The sequence below is a fragment of the Ranitomeya variabilis genome, chromosome 1, assembly GCF_051348905.1.
Source record: "Ranitomeya variabilis isolate aRanVar5 chromosome 1, aRanVar5.hap1, whole genome shotgun sequence".
Lineage (NCBI taxonomy): Eukaryota > Metazoa > Chordata > Amphibia > Anura > Dendrobatidae > Ranitomeya > Ranitomeya variabilis.
The window spans coordinates 644,646,369-644,665,848 of NC_135232.1; the positions used below are offsets into that span (position 1 = coordinate 644,646,369).

General features: G+C 44.1%; 1 protein-coding gene across 3 annotated transcripts in view; it reads right to left on the minus strand.

Moving 5' to 3' along the window:
* Window positions 1–19,480, minus strand: part of DCAF4 (DDB1 and CUL4 associated factor 4) — a 54,899-nt gene that overhangs the window by 12,671 nt on the left and 22,748 nt on the right. For all 3 annotated transcript variants that reach the window (XM_077261875.1, XM_077261884.1, XM_077261893.1), the window contains 8 exons: window positions 18,559–18,641; window positions 17,444–17,543; window positions 17,193–17,336; window positions 16,657–16,706; window positions 16,465–16,544; window positions 16,161–16,256; window positions 15,055–15,152; window positions 2,996–3,166 (listed from right to left, as the gene is read on the minus strand). In XM_077261875.1, the coding sequence (XP_077117990.1) occupies window positions 2,996–3,166; window positions 15,055–15,152; window positions 16,161–16,256; window positions 16,465–16,544; window positions 16,657–16,706; window positions 17,193–17,336; window positions 17,444–17,543; window positions 18,559–18,641 (822 nt within the window). The remainder of the gene's footprint in view (window positions 1–2,995; window positions 3,167–15,054; window positions 15,153–16,160; window positions 16,257–16,464; window positions 16,545–16,656; window positions 16,707–17,192; window positions 17,337–17,443; window positions 17,544–18,558; window positions 18,642–19,480) is intronic.

A 19,480-nucleotide genomic window follows, 5' to 3' on the forward strand; every position in this document is an offset into this window, starting at 1 on the left:
AGTACAATAAGAGGAATTCCATCTGCCCCATATCTTTTCAAATTTACCTGGACAACCTCTATTTTGATACATTGTTTTTTCATATGGGATAATCGAGTTCACCAGATCAATCCAAACTCTAAGGGTCGGGGGGAGCCACCCATCCATCTTAACGCCAATACCTTCCTTGCCAAAAAGAGCGTCTCCCGGAGAAAGATCCCAGTATAATGATCCCAGGTCTCCGTATCCCACACCCCGAACAAGCAGGTCAATGGTTCGAGCGGGACAGGGATCAACAATAAAGACGTTAATAATGTCGTTACCTCTCTCCAGTAATGGAGGACCACAGGGCACCTCCAAATCATATGGATAAAATCTGCATCAGGCACATGACACCGTAAGCAATCCAACGATATATATATATATGTATAGGCGACCCATTTTAAAGAGTCGTGTCGGGGTCAAATAGGCTTGATATATGATATATAACTAGGTCATCCTATTATTGATTGAAGGGGAAACTTTAGTTGAAGATTCAAGAATATCTTCCCACTCCTCTCCCAGTACATCGGGAAAGAGTTCCTCCCATTTCCCCTTGACAGAATTGATGACAGACCTATCTCCCATGGATAGTAGATATGTATATAGAGAGGAAATAAGTATTTGAGGACCCTGCGATTTGAGGATACCTATCAAAGGCAAAGAAGAGATCGCCCGACCCGTACATACATTTCGTATGTGCGACTGGAAAGCTGACCTTAGTTGTAAATACCAGAAGAATTGAGACCTAGGGATGTTGTAATTATTCTGTAATTGTTCAAAGGTTACAAAACCCCCCTGGTTGTGTACATCGTTCACCGAGAGAACACCATGAGAGACCCAGAAATCAGTGGATGGGTGATTCAGTAATTCTGGTATATAACCATTATTCCACAGTGGCATTTCAGCTATGACATCCACAAATTTAATAATTCTTTTTATTTGTCTCCATACCAATATCGCTAGTCGGAGCATAGGCAACAGACGACAAGCACCAAATTTCTCCATCTCCAAAAATCCCAGTGGGCAATCAATCCGGGCAGAATGAATTAAATGACTTTCGGAATTAGGTAGGGAGCTATTAGGCATCCACTTGCTTATCGCCTTAGCCTGCCCAGCAAGGTAGTACAAATAAAGGTCTGGTAAAGCTGCCCCACCCCCCCTTTTTTGGTCTCTGTAAAATAGATAATTTAAGTTTGGGCCTGGTCTTCCCCCATATAAAGGATGTGATTAAGGAGTTTAATTTTGCGAAAAATGACTTGGGTATTGGTACAGCACCATGTTGAAAGCAGTAATTGAGTTTGGGAAGCAGTATCATTTTAATTAGATTAATGCGACCTGCGACAGAGAGGGGGAGTCTACTCCAGGTTATACATTTAGATTTGACCAAATCCAACAGTGGGTAAATGTTTTGTTGTAGGTCCAACCGACTATATTGAGACATATGGATACCCAGATATTTGAAGCTGGAAACCACAGGTAGCGACGTGAGAGCCCCGAGACAGGGAACCGAAGTATGAGATAAAGGCATCAGGACAGACTTATCCCAGTTTATATATAGGCCGGAGAATTTACTAAATTTATCTATGGTTGCTGTCACTTGTGGTAGAGTTTCTTCTATTTTATCCATAAATATCATATCATCCGCATAGAGGCCAATGGTATCCACACGATCCGCAATATTTATTCCCTTGATGTCCTTGGAAGATCTTATGCGTATTGCTAAAGCCTCTATCGCAAGGGCGAAGAGAGCGGGGGACAGAGGACATCTCTGACGGGTTCCCCTGTGTAAGGTAAAAGAATCAGAGGTGGAGTTATTTACAATTACACGCGCCTTAGGATTTTTATACAACGTATCTACCCCCCTAATACATTTCTCTCCAAAACCATATTTCTGCAGACACGCGGAGAGGAAAGACCACTCGAGAGAGTCGAATGCCTTGGCCGTATCCAGCGATGCCAGCTCCCAACTATTATCCGGCTCTAGAGAGCTGTACTGAATCACCGATTGGACCCGCCTGATATTAATAGAAGTACTTTTCCCAGGCATAAAGCCAGTTTGATCTGGGTGTATAAGGTCTAATATGAGCGTATTTAGTCTAGTGGCCAATATTTTAGTGAAAATTTTGTAATCTACGTTTACTAGTGATATGGGGCGATACGATCCACACTCCAGGGGATCCCTCCCTTCTTTTTTAAGTACAATAATGTTTGCATCATAAAATGTTTCGGGCATAGTCTCTCCCTCCCATATACTTCTAAGTACCTTCAATAAAAGTGGTGACAGTTGACCTCGATATTTCTTATACAGCTCAATAGGAAACCCATCAGGTCCAGGGGCCTTCCCGGAGGCCATATCCATTATAGCTTGCTCCACCTCCTCCAAAGTAAACTCAGCTTCCATAAAAGCTTGCTGAACTGGACTCAATGAGGGGAATGTTATGTCCGATAAATAGTCTACACATTCAGGAACACCAACACCACTACTAGACTTGTATAAAGATTTATAGTAATCGTGAAAACACTGTAGGATCTCCTCAGTAGAGGATACCAATGAACCATCATGTGCCCGGATCTGTAATACTGTATTAGATGTGTTGTGCTGGCGTACTAGAAAAGCCAATAGTTTACTGGCCTGGTTCCCCAATTCGAAATAGGATTGAAGGTAGGCTTCCTTTTGAGTGCTGCTGCCCACTTATGATGGTCAGCATCATATAAGGGGAAGAAGTTTATAGGAAAGAATGAGGATAGAATAATTTTATTAATCAAACAGCCTGATGTTGCTGGCAGCATATTCCCCGTTTACAAGGGAAGATGCACTACACTAGGTGTTCATGGCAAATTTCAGCAATTGCCCCTCCTAATGTTTAAGAGTGGACATCTCAAACCTTTTTCAGTTTTTTTAATGGAGTAAAATTAACACATTTGTTTTTAGTTTTTTTAATGGCATATTTTTAAATGATAAGCTACTTCTTACCTGCCCAGACATATCAGACACCACCATGTAGTTCTCATCATTGAGAAGGCGCAGACATGAAATACTGGAGTTTTGCGAGAACGATATCCCTTTCTTCCAATTTTTATGCGGCACTCGAAGATCAATAGAGAACACTTCTCCAGAGCGACATCCGTTATAAAGCAATAAACTCTAAAACGTAAAGAAAAAGCTCTTGAAACATTTCACTCTGGACAACGACAACTGTAAAATGTGAAGAATCCACTTAAATCAGCAGTGTGAATAAGAAAAAAGCAGGTTGGAAAACAAACCCATTAGCCACTGCTGCACCAACTAAAGCTTTTTAGACAAAACAGAACAGATTTTCTTCTCTATGCAGGTGCACAAAGTATTTCTATATTATATACTACTGCACAAAAATCCAAGTCATGGAAAAATAAAGTTACTTACCGATAACTATTTCTTTGAGCCCGTGATGGCACCACGGAGAGAGGGGATCCGCCCATCAAGGACAGGAAACCTACAGATAAAAAGCCGGTATCTCTCTCCTGCCTCAGCTGTTTACAGAGCATGAAGGGAACGTTAGGTTAACCCCTTCACCCCGAAGCCTGTTTTCACCTAAGTGACAGGGCCAATTTATAGAATTCTGACCACTGTCACTTTATGAGGTCATAACTCTAAAACGCTTCAACGGATCCTGGCGATTCTGACATTGTTTTCTCGTGACATATTGTACTTCATGGTAGTGGTAAAACTTCTTCGATATGACTTTCATTTATTTGTGAAAAAAACAAAAATTTGTTGAAAATTATGAAAATTTAGCAATTTTCAAACTTTTAGTTTTTATGCCCTTAAATTAGAGAGTTATATCTCATAATATAGTTAAGAAAACAACATTTCCCACATGTCTGCTTTACATCAGCACAATTTTGGAAACAATTTTTTTGTTAGGGAGTTATAAGGGTTAAAAGTTGACCAGCGATTTCCCATTTTTGCAACAAAATTTGCAAAACCATTTTTTTTACGGACCACCTCACACTTGAAGTGACTTTGAGGGGTCTATATGACAGAAAATGCCCAAAAGTGACACCATTCTAAAAACTGCACCCCTCAAGGTACTCAAAACCACATTCAAAAAGTTTATTAACCCTTCAGGTGCTTCACAGGAATTTTTGGAATGTTTAAAAAAAAATTGAACATTTAACTTTTTTTTCACAAAATTTTTACTTCAGATCCAATTTGTTTTATTTTACCAAGGGTAACAGGAGAAATTGGACCAAAAAGTTGTTGTACAATTTGTCCTGAGTACGCCGATACCCCACATGTTGGGGTAAACCATTGATTGGGCACATGGCAGAGCTCGGAAGGGAAGACGCGCCATTTGACTTTTCAATGCAAGATTTGCTGGAATTGAGATCGGAACCCATGTCGCGATTGGAGAGCCCCTGATGTGCCTAAACAGTGGAAACCCCCACAAGTGACACCATTTTGGAAAGTAGACCCTCTAAGGAACTAATCTAGATGGGTGGTGAGCACTTTGAACCTCCAAGTGCTTCACAGAAGTTTATAATGTAGAGCCGTAAAAAAAATTCATATTAATTTTCACAAAAAATGATCTTTTTGCCCCAAATTTTTTATTTTCCCAAGGGTAACAGGATAAATTGGACCCCAAAAGTTGTTGTGCAATTTGTCCTGAGTACGGTGATACTCCATATATGGCGATAAACCACTGTTTGAGCGCATGGCAGAGCGCGGAAGGGAAGGAGCGCCATTTGACTTTTCAATGCAAAATTGGCTGGAATTGAGATCGGAACCCATGTCGTGTTTGGAGAGCCCCTGACGTGCCTAAACAGTGGAAACCCCTACAAGTGACACCATTTTGGAAAGAAGACCCCCTAAGGAACTTATCTAGATGTGTGGTGAGCACTTTTAACCCCCAATTGTTTCACTAAAGTTTAGAATGTAGCGCTGTGAAAATTAAAAAATCATTTTTTCTTTCCACAAAATGATGTTTTAGCCCGCAATTTTTTTTCCCCCAAGGGTAACAGGAGAAATTGGACCACAAAAGTTATTGTCCAATTTGTCCTGAGTACGCTGATACCCCATACATTGGGGGGAACCACTGTTTGGGCGCACGGCAGAGCTCGGAAGGGAAGGAGCGCCGTTTGAAATGCAGACGTAGATGGATTGGTCTGCAGGTGTCATGTTGCATTTGCAGAGCCCCTGATGTACCTTAACAGTAGAAACCCCCCACAAGTGACCCCATATTGGAAACTAGACCCCCCAGGGAACTTATCTAGATGTGTTGTGAGAACTTTGAACCAACAAGTGTTTCACTACAGTTTATCACACAGAGCCGTGAAAATAAAAAATATTTTTTTTCCACGAAACTGATATTTTAGCCCCCACGTTTTTATTTTCCCAAGGGTAACAGGACAAATTGGACCCCAAAAGTTGTTGTCCAACTTGTCCTGAGAACGCTGATACCTCGTATGTTGGGGGGGAACCACTGTTTGGGCGCACAGGAGAACTCGGAAGGGAAGGAGCACTGTTTTAGTTTTTCAAAGCAGAATTGGCTGGAATTGAGATCGGATGCCATGTCGCGTTTGGAGAGCCCCTGATGTGCCTAAACAGTGAAAACTCCCCAATTCTAACTGAAACCCTAACCCCAACCCTAGCGCTACTTTCACACTAGCGTTTTTTTGCATACGTCGCAATGCGTCATTTTGGCGAAAAAACGCATCCTGCAAAGTCATCTGCAGGATGCGTTTTTTCCCCATAGACTAACATTAGCGATGCATTGCGACGTATTGACACACGTCACGGTTGCGTCGTGTTGTGGCGGACCGCCGGCAGCAAAAAACGTTACATGTAACTTTTTTTTGTGCCGACGGTCCACCATTTCCGACCGCGCATGCGCGGCTGGAACTCCGCCCCCACCTCACAATGGGGCAGCGGATGCGTGGAAAAACAGCATCCGCTGCCCCCGTTGTGCGGCGCTTGCACAGTATGCGTCGGTACGTCGGGCCGACGCAGAGCGACGGCCCCGTACCGACGCAGCGCGACGGCCCCGTACCGACGCTAGTGTGAAGTAGCCTAACGGGAAAATGGAAATAAATATATTTTTTTAAATTTTATTATTTTTCCCTAACTAAGGGGGTGATGAAGGGGGATTTGATTTACTTTTATACCGTTTTTTGGGCGGATTTTTATGGTTGGCAGCCATCACACACTAAAAGATGCTTTTTATTGCAAAAAATAGTTTTTGCATCACCACATTTTGAGAGCTATAATTTATCCATATTTTGGCCCACAGAGTCATGTGAGATCTTGTTTTTTGCGGGACGAGTTGACGTTTTTATTGGTACCATTTTCGGGCACATGACATTTTTTGATCGGGGAATGAACAAAAACCAGCAATTCCTGAAATTCTTTTAGGGGGGCGTTTATACCATTCCACGTGTGGTAAAATTGATAAAGCAGTTTTATTCTTCAGGTAAGTACGATTACAGCGATACCTCATTTATGTAATTTTTTTATGTTTTGGCGCTTTTACACAATAAAAACAATTTTATATAAAAAAATAATTGTTTTTGCATCGCTTTATTCTGAGAGCTATAACTTTTTTATTTTTCTGCTGATGATACTGTATAGCGGCTTTTTTTTTGCAGGACAAGATGACGTTTTCAGCGGTACCATGGTTATTTATATCCGTCTTTTTGATTGCGTGTTATTCCACTTTTTGTTTGGCGGTATGAGAATAAAGCGTTGTTTTTTTGCCTCTTTTTTTTTTTGTTTTTACGGTGTTCACTGAAGGGGTTAACTAGTGATATAGTTTTATAGGTGGGGTCGTTACGGACGCGGCGATACTAAATATGTGTACTTTTATTGTGTGATTTTTTTTTTATTTAGATAAAGAAATGTATTTATGGGAATATTTTTTTTTTTTCTTTATTTAGGATTTATTTTTTTTTTTTTTTCACATGTGGACATTTTTTTTTTTTACTTTGTCCCAGGGGGGACATCACAGATCGGTGATCTGACAGTGTGCACAGCACTCTGTCAGATCACCGATCTCACACACAAGAGCAGAGGCTTGCCGGCGCCTGCTCTCAGCAGCTCTTGCAGGCGCCGGCAAGCCAGGTCAGTAAATGACCCGGAAGGAGTCCCGCGGCCATCTTGGATCCGGGGACTCCTTCCAGGTCACCGGAGCAGCGCGATCTCATCCCGTTGCTCCGGTGGGAGAGCGCAGGGAGCCCCCGTCCCTGCGCGATCCCCCTCTATGCCGCTATCACTATTGACAGCGGCATCAGAGGGGTTAAATGCCCGCGATCGGCGATAGCGCCGATCGTGGGCATTGCTGCGGGGTGTCAGCTGTCATATACATCTGACACCCGCACCCGATCACCGCGGCGCTCAGCGCGAGACCGCGGTGATCGATGCGCCGTACTAGTACTGCGGCTGGCACTAATGCAGTGCCGGCAGCGCCGTACTAGTACGGCGCATGGCACGAAGGGGTTAATAATAATAAAAAAAAATATTCAACATTACTAAAGTTTTTAGTAGAGATATCGCGTGACTTTCTTAGGTAATAGCATAATTTTCAAAACTAGTGTGCACACCCACATGTGAAGGGAGGGAATGCACGGGTGCCGTCATGGGCTCAGAGAAATACAGTTATCGGTAAGTAACTATATTTCTCTCTGTCCCCCATGACTGCACCACGGAGAGAATTGCAGAGACTGTACATTAAGGGAGGGACCACCGCTTCCAGAACCCTTTTCCCAAAGGTAAGGTTTGAAGAGACTAGGTCCAACCGATAGTGCTTAAAGAATGTAGAGGGGGAAGACAAAGTAGCGGCTCTACATATCTGATCAATTGAAGCACTGGCTCTTTCCGCCCAGGAGGCTGCCACGGCTCTTGTTGAGTGAGCTCTGATTTTGTCCGGGGTGGACACCCCACTCGATGTATATGACATTTTGATGGCGTCTCTGATCCATCTCGCTACTGTGCTTTTGGAGGCTTTTTTCCCCCTACTGAGAACCCTGAAAACATGCAAAAAGAGCCATCCTCCCTACACTCTGGTGGCCTCTAGGTAATGAATCAGGCATCTCCTAACGTCTAACAGAATGCTGTAGATAAGCCCCTGATGCCGGTGGGCTTAGCTCGCCTTTGATTTTGGGGGTGACAGGTTCCCTTTAAGAGTGCAAATTTCACTGCCAGTAGCCCTTTCATACTGGAAGATGCTGCTCTCAGGTCTGACCAGACCCCCTGTGCTATTAGATCAGATGGGCTCCCCAACCCCTGGGGCTTGCGTCCTTAGTTACCACTTTTGAGACCGGAACTACCCATGGGACACCTCGGGTCAAATTGCTCGTCTTCACCCACCACTCTAGTGAGAGTGCTGTGCTTGATGATAAACTGAATCAACCTTCTAAATTTCCTTCTAGTGAAATTTCCTCTGACAGAATCTGCCATTGAAGTTCCCTCGTGTGTAACTGAGCCCATTGAACCGCGGGAAAGCATGCTGACATGGACCTCAGGAGGGACATTGAGTCCCGTAAGGCTACGTTCACATTTGCGTTGTGCGCCGCATGCGTCATGCGCCCCTATATTTAACATGGGGGCGCATGGACATGCGTTGCGTTTTGGGACGCATGCGTCCTTTTTGGCGCAAGCGTCATGGCGCAGAGGACGCAGCATGATGCATTTTTTTTGCATTCAAAAATAGAACGCATGCTTCGCAAAACGCAGCGTTGTGCATGCGTTGTGCGCTGCGGCGCACAACACAAATGTGAGCGTAGCCTAAGCATATGGTGGGGAGATCTCAAGCTCGAGCCACCAACCCCACCATCTTTTGGATTTTTTCCAAGGGTTGACGACACTCCTAATGGACAGAATCTAGTGTGATGCCCAGATATTCCTGTACCTGGCTTGGTACTAATTTGGATTTTGCCAGGTTCAGAGGCCAGCTCAAGTTTGTAAAGAACAAATGACCTTCTCTAACTGCGCTTTGCAATGTTGGGGGGGTAGCAGATTACCAGGAAGTCGTCTAGATATGGGACAATTAGGGTGTCTTGCTCTCTTAGGTGAGCCATTACCTCTGCTACCAGTTTGCTGCCGATAGGACAATTTCTCCGCCTGCGTAGAATTTGTTCCAGCGATGCGGATTTCGAGAGGCAGGCAGATGATCTTAAATCTAGATTCTATGAGAGGGGATATAGTCGTAGAATGGTTAAATGTGCCTATAATCGGGCTAGACACTCCTCTCGTCATGACCTGGTTTATAAATCAGAGGTTAAACTCCAAACGGAGAAAGTGAGATTTGTTACAAATTATCACAATCGTTTTGATTTTGTGAGGGAGGCTCTTACTAGATCATGGCCCATTCTACTTGCTGATCCAGTAATCGCCAAGTATATACTTGAAAGACCAGCTGTTACCACCAGGCGTTCAAGAAATCTTCGCGATATCCTGGTACACAGTCACTACACTGCTGATAGCTGTGAGGAATCTCGGGAAGAAAAGTGGACCCACTGAGACCGTGACGACGAACCCCTTACGGACGAGCTGACCAGGTGGACCACCCCCTATACAGGGAGAGTTAGGGGCAGGAACGCAAGGGACTATCGCCACGGAAGCTGGAGGGCCAAAGAGGAAGGAGTAACCAAGAGAAACGGAGGAAGGCAGGGATAAGAGGGAACACCGTACCGCTGAAACACGAGGAGAGCTGGAAACGCGGAACAGAGACGAGACTGGAACTTCAGGAAACCAGGGACTGACGCGGGAACATTGGAAACAGAAGGAGAGCTGGAAACGCAGGAACGATGACGAGACTGGAGGTTCAGGAACGGAAGCCACTGACGCAGGACTGCGGAGAGACAGGACAAATACACAAGATCAGAGCACAAAAGATGCACAGAGATTATGTGCGACCAGAAGCACTTGCAAAGCACAAGTGAACATCAGGCACAGAGGCAGGAACGAGACCGGAAGAAATAGCAGCGCAAGAGCTTACTTCCGGGTGGTGAGGGTCCTCCAGGATCATGGAGAGGACCGGGCAGACAGCGTAGAAGAGACTAGAGGTGCGCACGCGCAGAACGGAAGCTGGCGTGCGTGCGCACCCGACGATCAGCTGACGCCGGGAGTGAGCGCTGCAGGAGGGACGCCGCAGCAGCAGAGCCGCGCCGGGACGCCGAGGACAGGTAAGTATAGCAGGGAGAAGCGGGTGGTGGCAGCGGCGTAACAATAGCAAGCCTACTTTTCTGGATCAATATTCCAGAAGGATTGGTTGTGTCCCTTGTGGACGATGTGTGGCGTGTCCGAATATAGAAAGATGTGATTCCTTCTTTAATGCAGATAGGTCTAGGACTTTTAAAATCAAAACATGTATTACATGTACTACACGTCATGTTATTTATTTTGCCACATGCCCATGTGGGCTTATCTATATTGGACTCACCACACGTCCTCTTAAAGTGCGTACAAGGGAACATATACTAGGTATTCTGGCGGCCAAGGAACAGACCGATATGCCCTCTTTGAAAACTATCCCTAAACATTTTCGGGTACACCACAACTGTGATGCCTCGTTACTTAAAGTGAGAGGAATTGATTCCCTTGATAGTAACATCCGTTGTGGTATAATGTCACAAAAACTTGCACAACTTGAATCCCGCTGGATTTGGACCCTAAAAACACTCCATCCCAATGGTCTGAATGAACAGATTAGTTTTGCCCCTTTCCTTTGATGGCTGTCTGTTTTTGATCATCTGTTCCATTGAATATGTCGATCTAATTTTATTTGTTTTTATTTTTATTTTTTATTCTTACTATAGGATTGCTAAAACCCTTCTGTGTCCCTGATGTTTCGCCATTTGCCACAAAAACGATGCTGACATGTATTCTGTTCGCCTTGAACCTCCGTTCATCAAGTGGAGCCATGTCTCTTATAAGCATAAAGAATATATATGGACTTAATGTGCTTGATTGTTTCATAGCATTTAATTGCAATTGTGCTGCTACTATATTAATGTTTTGCTATGTAACTATATAAGTATTATGTCTTCTATCTAATATGCATGGCGATCTATTTTTGTTCAGCATTATACATATGTATTTACATGTTCATCTTTTCCTATTTTGGCTTTCTGTTACCTTCTGGGACTTCACCCGCTGTGTACGCATGCGCGCTGTGCTGTTCTGTGTCATTTAGGTGGTTTCCTGCTTATTCATTAGGTATGAGAAAGCTCCAAATACGTGCTTGGTATTCTTTATAAGCTCTGTACCTAAGGTTAATATTATATAGCAGTCTTACTATCTCTATATTCCTGTCAATTTATTCATACTATTCAGGAGTACCTTTCCTATATTATTCTGTGGGTGGTTATAACTGTGATATTAGTCTTTTACTATATAATTATTATATCCTTTGCCGCTGGCCTCTCCATGTCCCGCGTTTCTTTGTAGATTGCACATATTCCTTGTGGGAGTACCTACTGTTTTGCCTGTTATATATATTTATAATAAAGTTTTTCTATTTTTATTATAATTTTGGCCTGTTTGATCGTTTTTCTCTGTTTTTTGGTTTATAAAATTCTTTACGATTTGGCCTATTAGTCCAGCTTTTTCTGCAGCTAATATAATGAATTATTCTATTTTCATACCAGTGTTTTATTGATTTATTATTTTGAAATGCTGCTAAAGTGTACATTGGGATATTCACTATCTGTCACTAGACCTAGATTCGGGGGACCCGCTTTTTACCTTCCCGAAGGGACCTAAAAGGTGTCCTCCACCTGGGTTTTAATTAGTGATCTAAGTTCTGTTGCAAATCCCAGAAGTCCTTCACAGACTGTTTGTTCTATACATGAGCTACTGAGTCTTTTTTCCCACGTGTAGGGAAGATCTTCTCTACAGAGCGCACAGATCCTGTGTTTGGATTTCTCTGAACTTTTCCTCCCCTGAAGAAAAGACAAAACATAAAAAATAGGGCCCTGTTAGCAGCGAACTTTCACAAAGATCACTCACCACCTGGAGGACCAATTAGTACCTGTTGGGGATGATCCGTATATGCTGAAGGATTCTCCCTTATGCCGGACGCCATGCTGGAGCCTTTGCTGTGCCGGGATCCTGAGCGTCCTTTCCCGGTGGTGTCATGTTGGTGGTGGGAAGCCTGTTTCCCTTTCGCCTGGGGCAGTTTTTTGCTGCTGCTGTGGTGATCTGGATTGTGGGGATTTCAACTCCGGCAGGTCCAGATCGCTCATGGTTCCTGGGGAACGCTGGCCGAGCTCCATTAGAAGCACCAGGCCAGAGCACTGTTCCCCTTAAATAGTGCTGTGACTGGATTACCCAGTTCTGCCCCACGTCAGAGCGTCATTATGCCCTGCTCGCTGACCAGTTACCCAGTCATGCCTTGCACCTATTTGCGTCATCGTGCTTGCACATGTGCACCGACCGGCTCCCAGAGGCGCTTTGTGGCGATGCCACCACCAACAAAGACGTGCTTCTCCGCGTGTGCTTCCTGGTTCCCGGCCCCCGGGAGACCCAGTGATGGCAGCCTTCCTTCCGGGGAAGGCAGCTCCTGATGCCGCTTCCCCCCTCACACGGAGGGACCTCCGTGGTGGCATGATGCCGGCGACCTGTCGCCATGAAGAGGATTTTCGGGAGAGGCGGTCTCGCAGTCCTCTTCCCTGCCGCCTCTCCCCACACACCCTAGAGGCTCACTAACCCCAACGGTGGCGCTTCAGGTAACCACGCTAGCCGAGGCAGGGAACCCCTGCTGCCTGGATTGGTCTGACTGGCCCCGGCATCCCACGATGATTCTAGGTAAGCTTTATGCTGCAGGTTCCCCATCAAGGACAAGAAACCAAACTGATGCGGGAGAGGTACCGCCCTTTTATCTGTAGGTTTCCGGTCCTTGATGGGTGGATCCCCTCTCTCCGTGGTGCCGTCATGGGGGACAGAGAAATTTACATTTTATTCTTATCTTCATAGATCATGTTGGCTAGTTATTGTAAAAACACTCTTGCAATTTACAGCTTATTAAAATTTGCAGCTGTTTGAGATAAAACAATTTACAGCTTGTTGCCTAGGAGACAGACCACTGCTGAAGCTAGCCAGGATGAAGACATGTCTGCATGCTCCAGCGATCCTGCCAGCTTCACAACAGTGCTTACAAGTTCAATATAAAAAAAAGTCTTGCAAGAGCTGCATAAATATTATGCCGTCTAGAAGCAGTTCTCTGTACTAAAGGCAAATAAGTTAATATCTCAAAAAAAGTAAAAGCAGTAAATTGACAAATAGCTTGCATTTACAAAAACTGACATTTATAAAGATGCAAATAACCCTTTACTGGGATGTGTGACCTTGTTTAGCGCTTTGTTTAGAACTGTTGCTCTAGCTGATTTAGGTAAAAATATAGCACTGAATTGCTGAAGAATTTAGAATGCAGAGGGCGAAGTTTACAAAAATTGGAGGATTTGCAGGCAAGGCATGCCTACTATGCATTACCGTATATACTCGAGTATAAGCCGACCCGAGTATAAGCCGACCCCCCTAATTTTGCCACAAAAAACTGGGAAAACTTATCGACTCGAGTATAAGCCTAGGGTGGAAAATGCAGCAGGTACTGGTGAATTTCAAAATTAAAAATAGATACTCCATACCGTTCATTATGGCCCCATAGATGCTCCACATAAAGCTGTGCCACATATAATGCTCTGCACCGTTCATTATGGCCCCATAGATGCTCCACATAAAGCTGTGCCATATATACAATGCTCTGCACCGTTGCCCCATAGCTGTGCCATATAGTGCTCTGCACCGTTGCCCCATAGCTGTGCCATATAGTGCTCTGCACCGTTGCCCCATAGCTGAGCCATATAGTGCTCTGCACCGTTGCCCCATAGCTGTGCCATATAGTGCTCTGCACAGTTGCCCCATAGCTGTGCCATATAGTGCTCTGCACCGTTGCCCCATAGCTGTGCCATATAGTGCTCTGCATCGTTGCCCCATAGCTGTGCCATATAGTGCTCTGCACCGTTGCCCCATAGATGTGCCATATAGTGCTCTGCACCGTTGCCCCATAGCTGTGCCATATAGTGCTCTGCACCGTTGCCCCATAGATGTGCCATATAGTGCTCTGCACCGTTGCCCCATAGATGTGCCATATAGTGCTCTGCACCGTTGCCCCATAGATGTGCCATATAGTGCTCTGCACCGTTGCCCCATAGATAGCTGTGCCATATAGTGCTCTGCACCATTATTGCCCCATAGCTGTGCCATATAGAGCTCTGCACCGTCCATTATTGCCCCATAGCTGTGCTGCTGCTGCAATAAAATAATAAAACACATACTCACCTGTCTTGCTTGCAGCTCCTCGGCGCCATCTTCCCGGCGTCTCTCTGCACTGACTGATCAGGCAGAGGGCGCCGCGCACACTATATGCGTCATCGTGCCCTCTGACCTGCACAGTCAGTGCGGAGAGAGAGACGCTGGGAAGATGGCGCGACGCCCGGCGTGTGGAACGAGGACGGGTGAATATGCGATACTTACCTGCTCCCGGCGTCCCGCTCCTTCCCCCGGACAGCTGGTCTTCGGCGCCGCAGCCTCTTCCTCTATCAGCGGTCACCGGCACCGCTGATTAGAGAAATGAATTATGCGGCTCCGCCCCTATGGGAGGTGGAGCAGCCTATTCATTTCTCTAATGAGCGGTCCCATGTGACCTCTGAACAGGGGAAGAGCTGCGGCACCCGGAGACCGTGGGACGGGCAGGGGGAGCGACAGGATCGCCGGGACTAGGTGAGTATGCCTCAGCGCCCTCTCCCCCTCACCCGCCGACCGTGACTCGAGTATAAGCCGAGGGGGCACTTTCAGCCCAAAAATTTGGGCTGAAAATCTCGGCTTATACTCGAGTATATACGGTAGATTTGCTTTTGACATAAAATTATAGTGCATGCAAATCCTCTCTAACCTGCACAAGAACCAGAGTTATAAAGAAATAAGTTGCTCAAAAAGGTACAAAGATTTCAACCATACGACATTAAGAAAAAAAAAAGCCCCAATTATTGACAAAATACCTGGGAAGCAAATTGTTGAGCCAAAACAGCACTGTTCGTTAGGAAATTGCACTGAATGTCTGTATGGATGTTCAGAACCACGACTTGATTCTGCAGACCTTTCACAAGAAAAATCATGGGTGGTGGGATGGGAAGAAGGAGGAGAGAAAAATGAGGGGAATAAAAGGGGGGTAAGACAAGGATAATGAGAAAGTTAACGCAAGTTTATAATAATTAATGGCCATATTTACAGATGTAACCCCACCTCAGACATGTGTGGCATATCCTCCGGTAGCTGATCCCCCTGGATGTGCCACAAATGTCCAAGGTAAACAAACCTCTTAAAACTTATTTTCTTCTTAAAGTGATGGGTTAGAGTTAGAATTTTGCCATCAATGTTACCGATGGGGAAGGAGGGGGGGACTGGAGTCTGACCTCAGGGTATGTGGATGCAGCACTAAATCTGTGCTATGACGACCCCCAAACCAGTCACAAAGTGATAGCATATTCTAGTGTTAATCACTTAATTTGTAATGTTTACATCTAATTGTCACCCAAAAATCCTTTATTTTGGGGGTCTGAAGAATTAGGAAGCAACAGTTACAAATGACAGGGGTTGTCCCAGCAAAAGTAAATTGACAATAATAGTAGTATTGTAAAATATGTCACACAGGATAAGGTATACCATCTTAATTGGCTTTTTCTTTACCTGAGCCACTGGGTGCTGCCATTTTTGTTTGCTGGCATCAGAGCACCTGACATGAGCAGTTTACAGCAGTAGGTGGAGCCCAGTGCCATTTTACTGAAGCCCAGCAAAAAATGCCCTGACTACAATTTCTCTCCACCACCTGATAGGGATGTGATCTCAGCAGTTTTTAAATAATTTTTCATACCATTAACTAGAACGCAGTGCTCAGACTAGCTAGCGGCTCTCCCGAGCTTGACAGAGGCATGTATTTTTATTCAGCTGTCACACTCGGGTTGGGAGAGCCGCCAGCCAATACGAGCATTACGTTCTGATTTATACTTCCATTTGATTGCATCCTTCATGAGAGTCACCTAATAAGAGTCAGATGAACTTAGAATTGAAGATGGGAACAGATCATACCGGCTCCATGGTCACAAACCTGCTGCAAAAGTACATTCCATCTGAGGGTTAGAGCACCATGCAGCTGTCCAGGCACTCGAGAACTGAAAATTGAACACCACTTCTGGGCTTAAATCTACGAAGAAAGATAGTTACGTTATTTAAATTTTCTTTTCCCCCATAAAAAAAAAAAAAAAATCCTTAATTGACTTTCAATATTTCAACATCCACACAGGTGTAGGGAATGTGACTTCTTTAAATTAAAATGTAAAAGGAAAATTTTACATCTTTACTTTGAAAAGGATCAATAAAAAAAATAAAAAATAAAACCAAAAGAATACTACCATCTTCAGACCTTCCAAAACGGCTTGCTGGGATAAGACTGATGTGGCCTGGGACAGATGGTTTTCCAAGAAAACAGATTCTGAATGCCTATTAAGGACTAGTAGTAGTTCAGCAGGTCACTGGTACGATACCCAGATATACGAGACCAGGCCAATGCTGGGACTACTTTAGTTAGCAATGTAAAAGGATACAAAACATGTGAATCTTGCACATTCATTGAGGCCCAACATGCAGTAATCACCTTTGGGGAAAAATATAAAAATACATACATTACAGCTTTAAAGAGACCCACCACCGAGTTACAATCTCCATGTGTTAGATTTAATATTTTAATTACCATTTCAGCAAAATATCACCTACCCAGAGACACGTGCCTGCCATGGCTCACTCCTAGTCTACCCTTACATCCATACCATGCTGGGTGATCTGACGCAATAACAACCCCCGTTACTAGCATTAATTTTTATTTCAACCCCCTAGGGTTTAGGGAGGGATAAGTTGGGTGGTTTTGGACATGAAGGGAAACTTAGTGCTGTTGCACAAAACTGGAGAAGGCCGACGCTGTCCAGGGGGTGTATACTGCAGAGGAGGAGCCATATTTAAAAAAAAAAAAAAAAAAAAAAAAAAAAGAGGTCATAATTGCAGTTTTGTCGTCAATTGTTTGTTTATAAAAATTACCAACCATTTACCAAATCAAAAACATGATCCCAGAGTGCCAGCACATTACCTTCTGATTGCTGAAAAATAGATTCTTGTGATGCTCCACTGTTGGGATATCTTTCCAGAGCCCATTAAGTTCCAGAAGGCCATATTTACAATATCCATTGTCCACGTCATTCACCGAAAATAACCTTTGACCCGACGAGTCAGTCTGACGGATATACAGGATGGACGTTACAAACGTGTCGCCTGTATTCTGCTGTAACATCAGAAATGGTCACTACATTTAGCTTCATCTACAATAAAAAAGAAACTTACGACAATGAATTCACAGGTGTGCGTGTCCTCAGTGAGCAGCTTGGGGTTAATGGAGACATCCTTCTTCTGCATGCAGCTCACCTTCAGCTCATGCATGCATCTACAGGCCGGGAAAGAAAGACATTAAGCGCGTACAGGTACAACATGTGACATATACACTACGTGATGGTATAGGCCAAATCAGGATAGGTTTTCGGAATGGGTGCATCGGGACTGAGACTATTGTACAATCCTGGAATGAGAGGTTACCACCCATCCACAGCCCTTCGACAATCGTCAGGATGAAGCAGCCGCGTGTGTGCTAGACTGTGCCTCCCATCATAGTGTATGGGACTGCTGCAGAAAGTGCTGTACAGCAATATGTAGTCATTTCCCTTTAATTAAAACTAATCCAGTTGGCTAGACAAGTTTGAAACTTATAATAGGCTACTACCAGGCTAGTGAATAATTAACAAAATATACACACTTAATGCATTAAAGTGTGAATAATTGTGATGACAGAACTGCAATAATACAATTTTTGGAATACATACACGACAAACATCTAAATGAATATAAAATGTATGCACTAAGCACCTATTACGTTTGGTCTCCTAATTAGCAATATGAATTTTAGCTTCATATTATATACATTATGTCCCATATTTATCTTTTTGTTTTTTTATCCTTTTGTGGGAGTTGGTTGCTTTTTAATACCATATTCAGCAAAATGGCGCACACGATTCATGAATTTGGAGCCAAGTACAAAAAAAAAAAAAAAAAAGTCACAAAAATTGCAACTTAATGTTGGTAAACTCAGATTACACCAGGGGAAGAGTAGAGTGGTATCAAATCTGCTTAAAAGTTGCAACTTATGAAAACATCTGACACACACTGATGGATCAGGGCCTCAGACTCACTTATTTTTACACCGTGTGTGGTCTCCTTCTCTACTGCATGCATCATATCGGATTTTAATTGATTAAGAAGTACGGTCACTATCATCTCTTGTATGTAATTGTTGGAATAGTATGGATGTTAAGATGCCTCCACTGGTATGCGCCAATTAGAGGCATCTTCGATTTGTGCATAGTTTACAATAATGTGTCTGGTGACTTTATACAGATTTTTCACACCTGCAGTAGGTCGCAGAGGGCAGCAAACCAATCTGTTGTTTACGAAGTAGCAATGAGGCATTGCATCCAAGTCTGCTCGATTTCTGCATGAAATGATTCCAACAGATGTTAGGCAATATAGGCATTAAAAATAAATAAATAAAGCTCACGACTTTCAGACACCTAAATTACCTAGTACAAGTATATATGAAGGAAAAAAAAAATCCAAGATGTGTTTCTATTGTTGACATGCCATCATGCATAACGTTACATGCGAGAGATGGAGTTCAATGGAAGTACCTAAGGCCCCTTTCACACATCAGTTTTTTACTGTCAGTCGCAATCCCTCAAATTTTGAAATAAACGGATCCGGCGACTGATGCTGCCGGATCAGTTTTTTTCTCATAGACTTGCATTAGCGACGGATGGCCTCACGTTTCATCCTTTGTTCGCCGGATCCGTAGAAAATTGTTTGCCCGGTGACAACTAACAAGGTAACTTTTTTTGTGTACGTCGAAAAAAGAAGATTTGTGTGTACTCACCGTAAAATCTTTCTCTTAGCCTCTAATTGGGGGGACACAGGACCATGGGTGTTATGCTGCTGTCCACTAGGAGGCGACACTATGCATAATCTGAAAAAGATTAACTGTGGCTCCTCCTCTGCAGTATACACCCCTGGACGGCGTCAGCCTTCTCCAGTTTTGTGCAACAGCACATGAGAACTCAACAGTAACAACGGCCCGGAAAGGGCAACAGGGTGGGAGTGGTGTCCCCCAATTAGAGGCTAAGAGAAAGATTTTACGGTGAGTACACAAAAATTCTCATTACTCTGTCGCCTCATTGGGGGAAACAGGACTATGGGACGTCCCAAAGCAGTCCCTGGGTGGGAAGCAATGGACGAATATTGTGCAGACAGGCCCCTACACTTGGCGCACCGCCACCT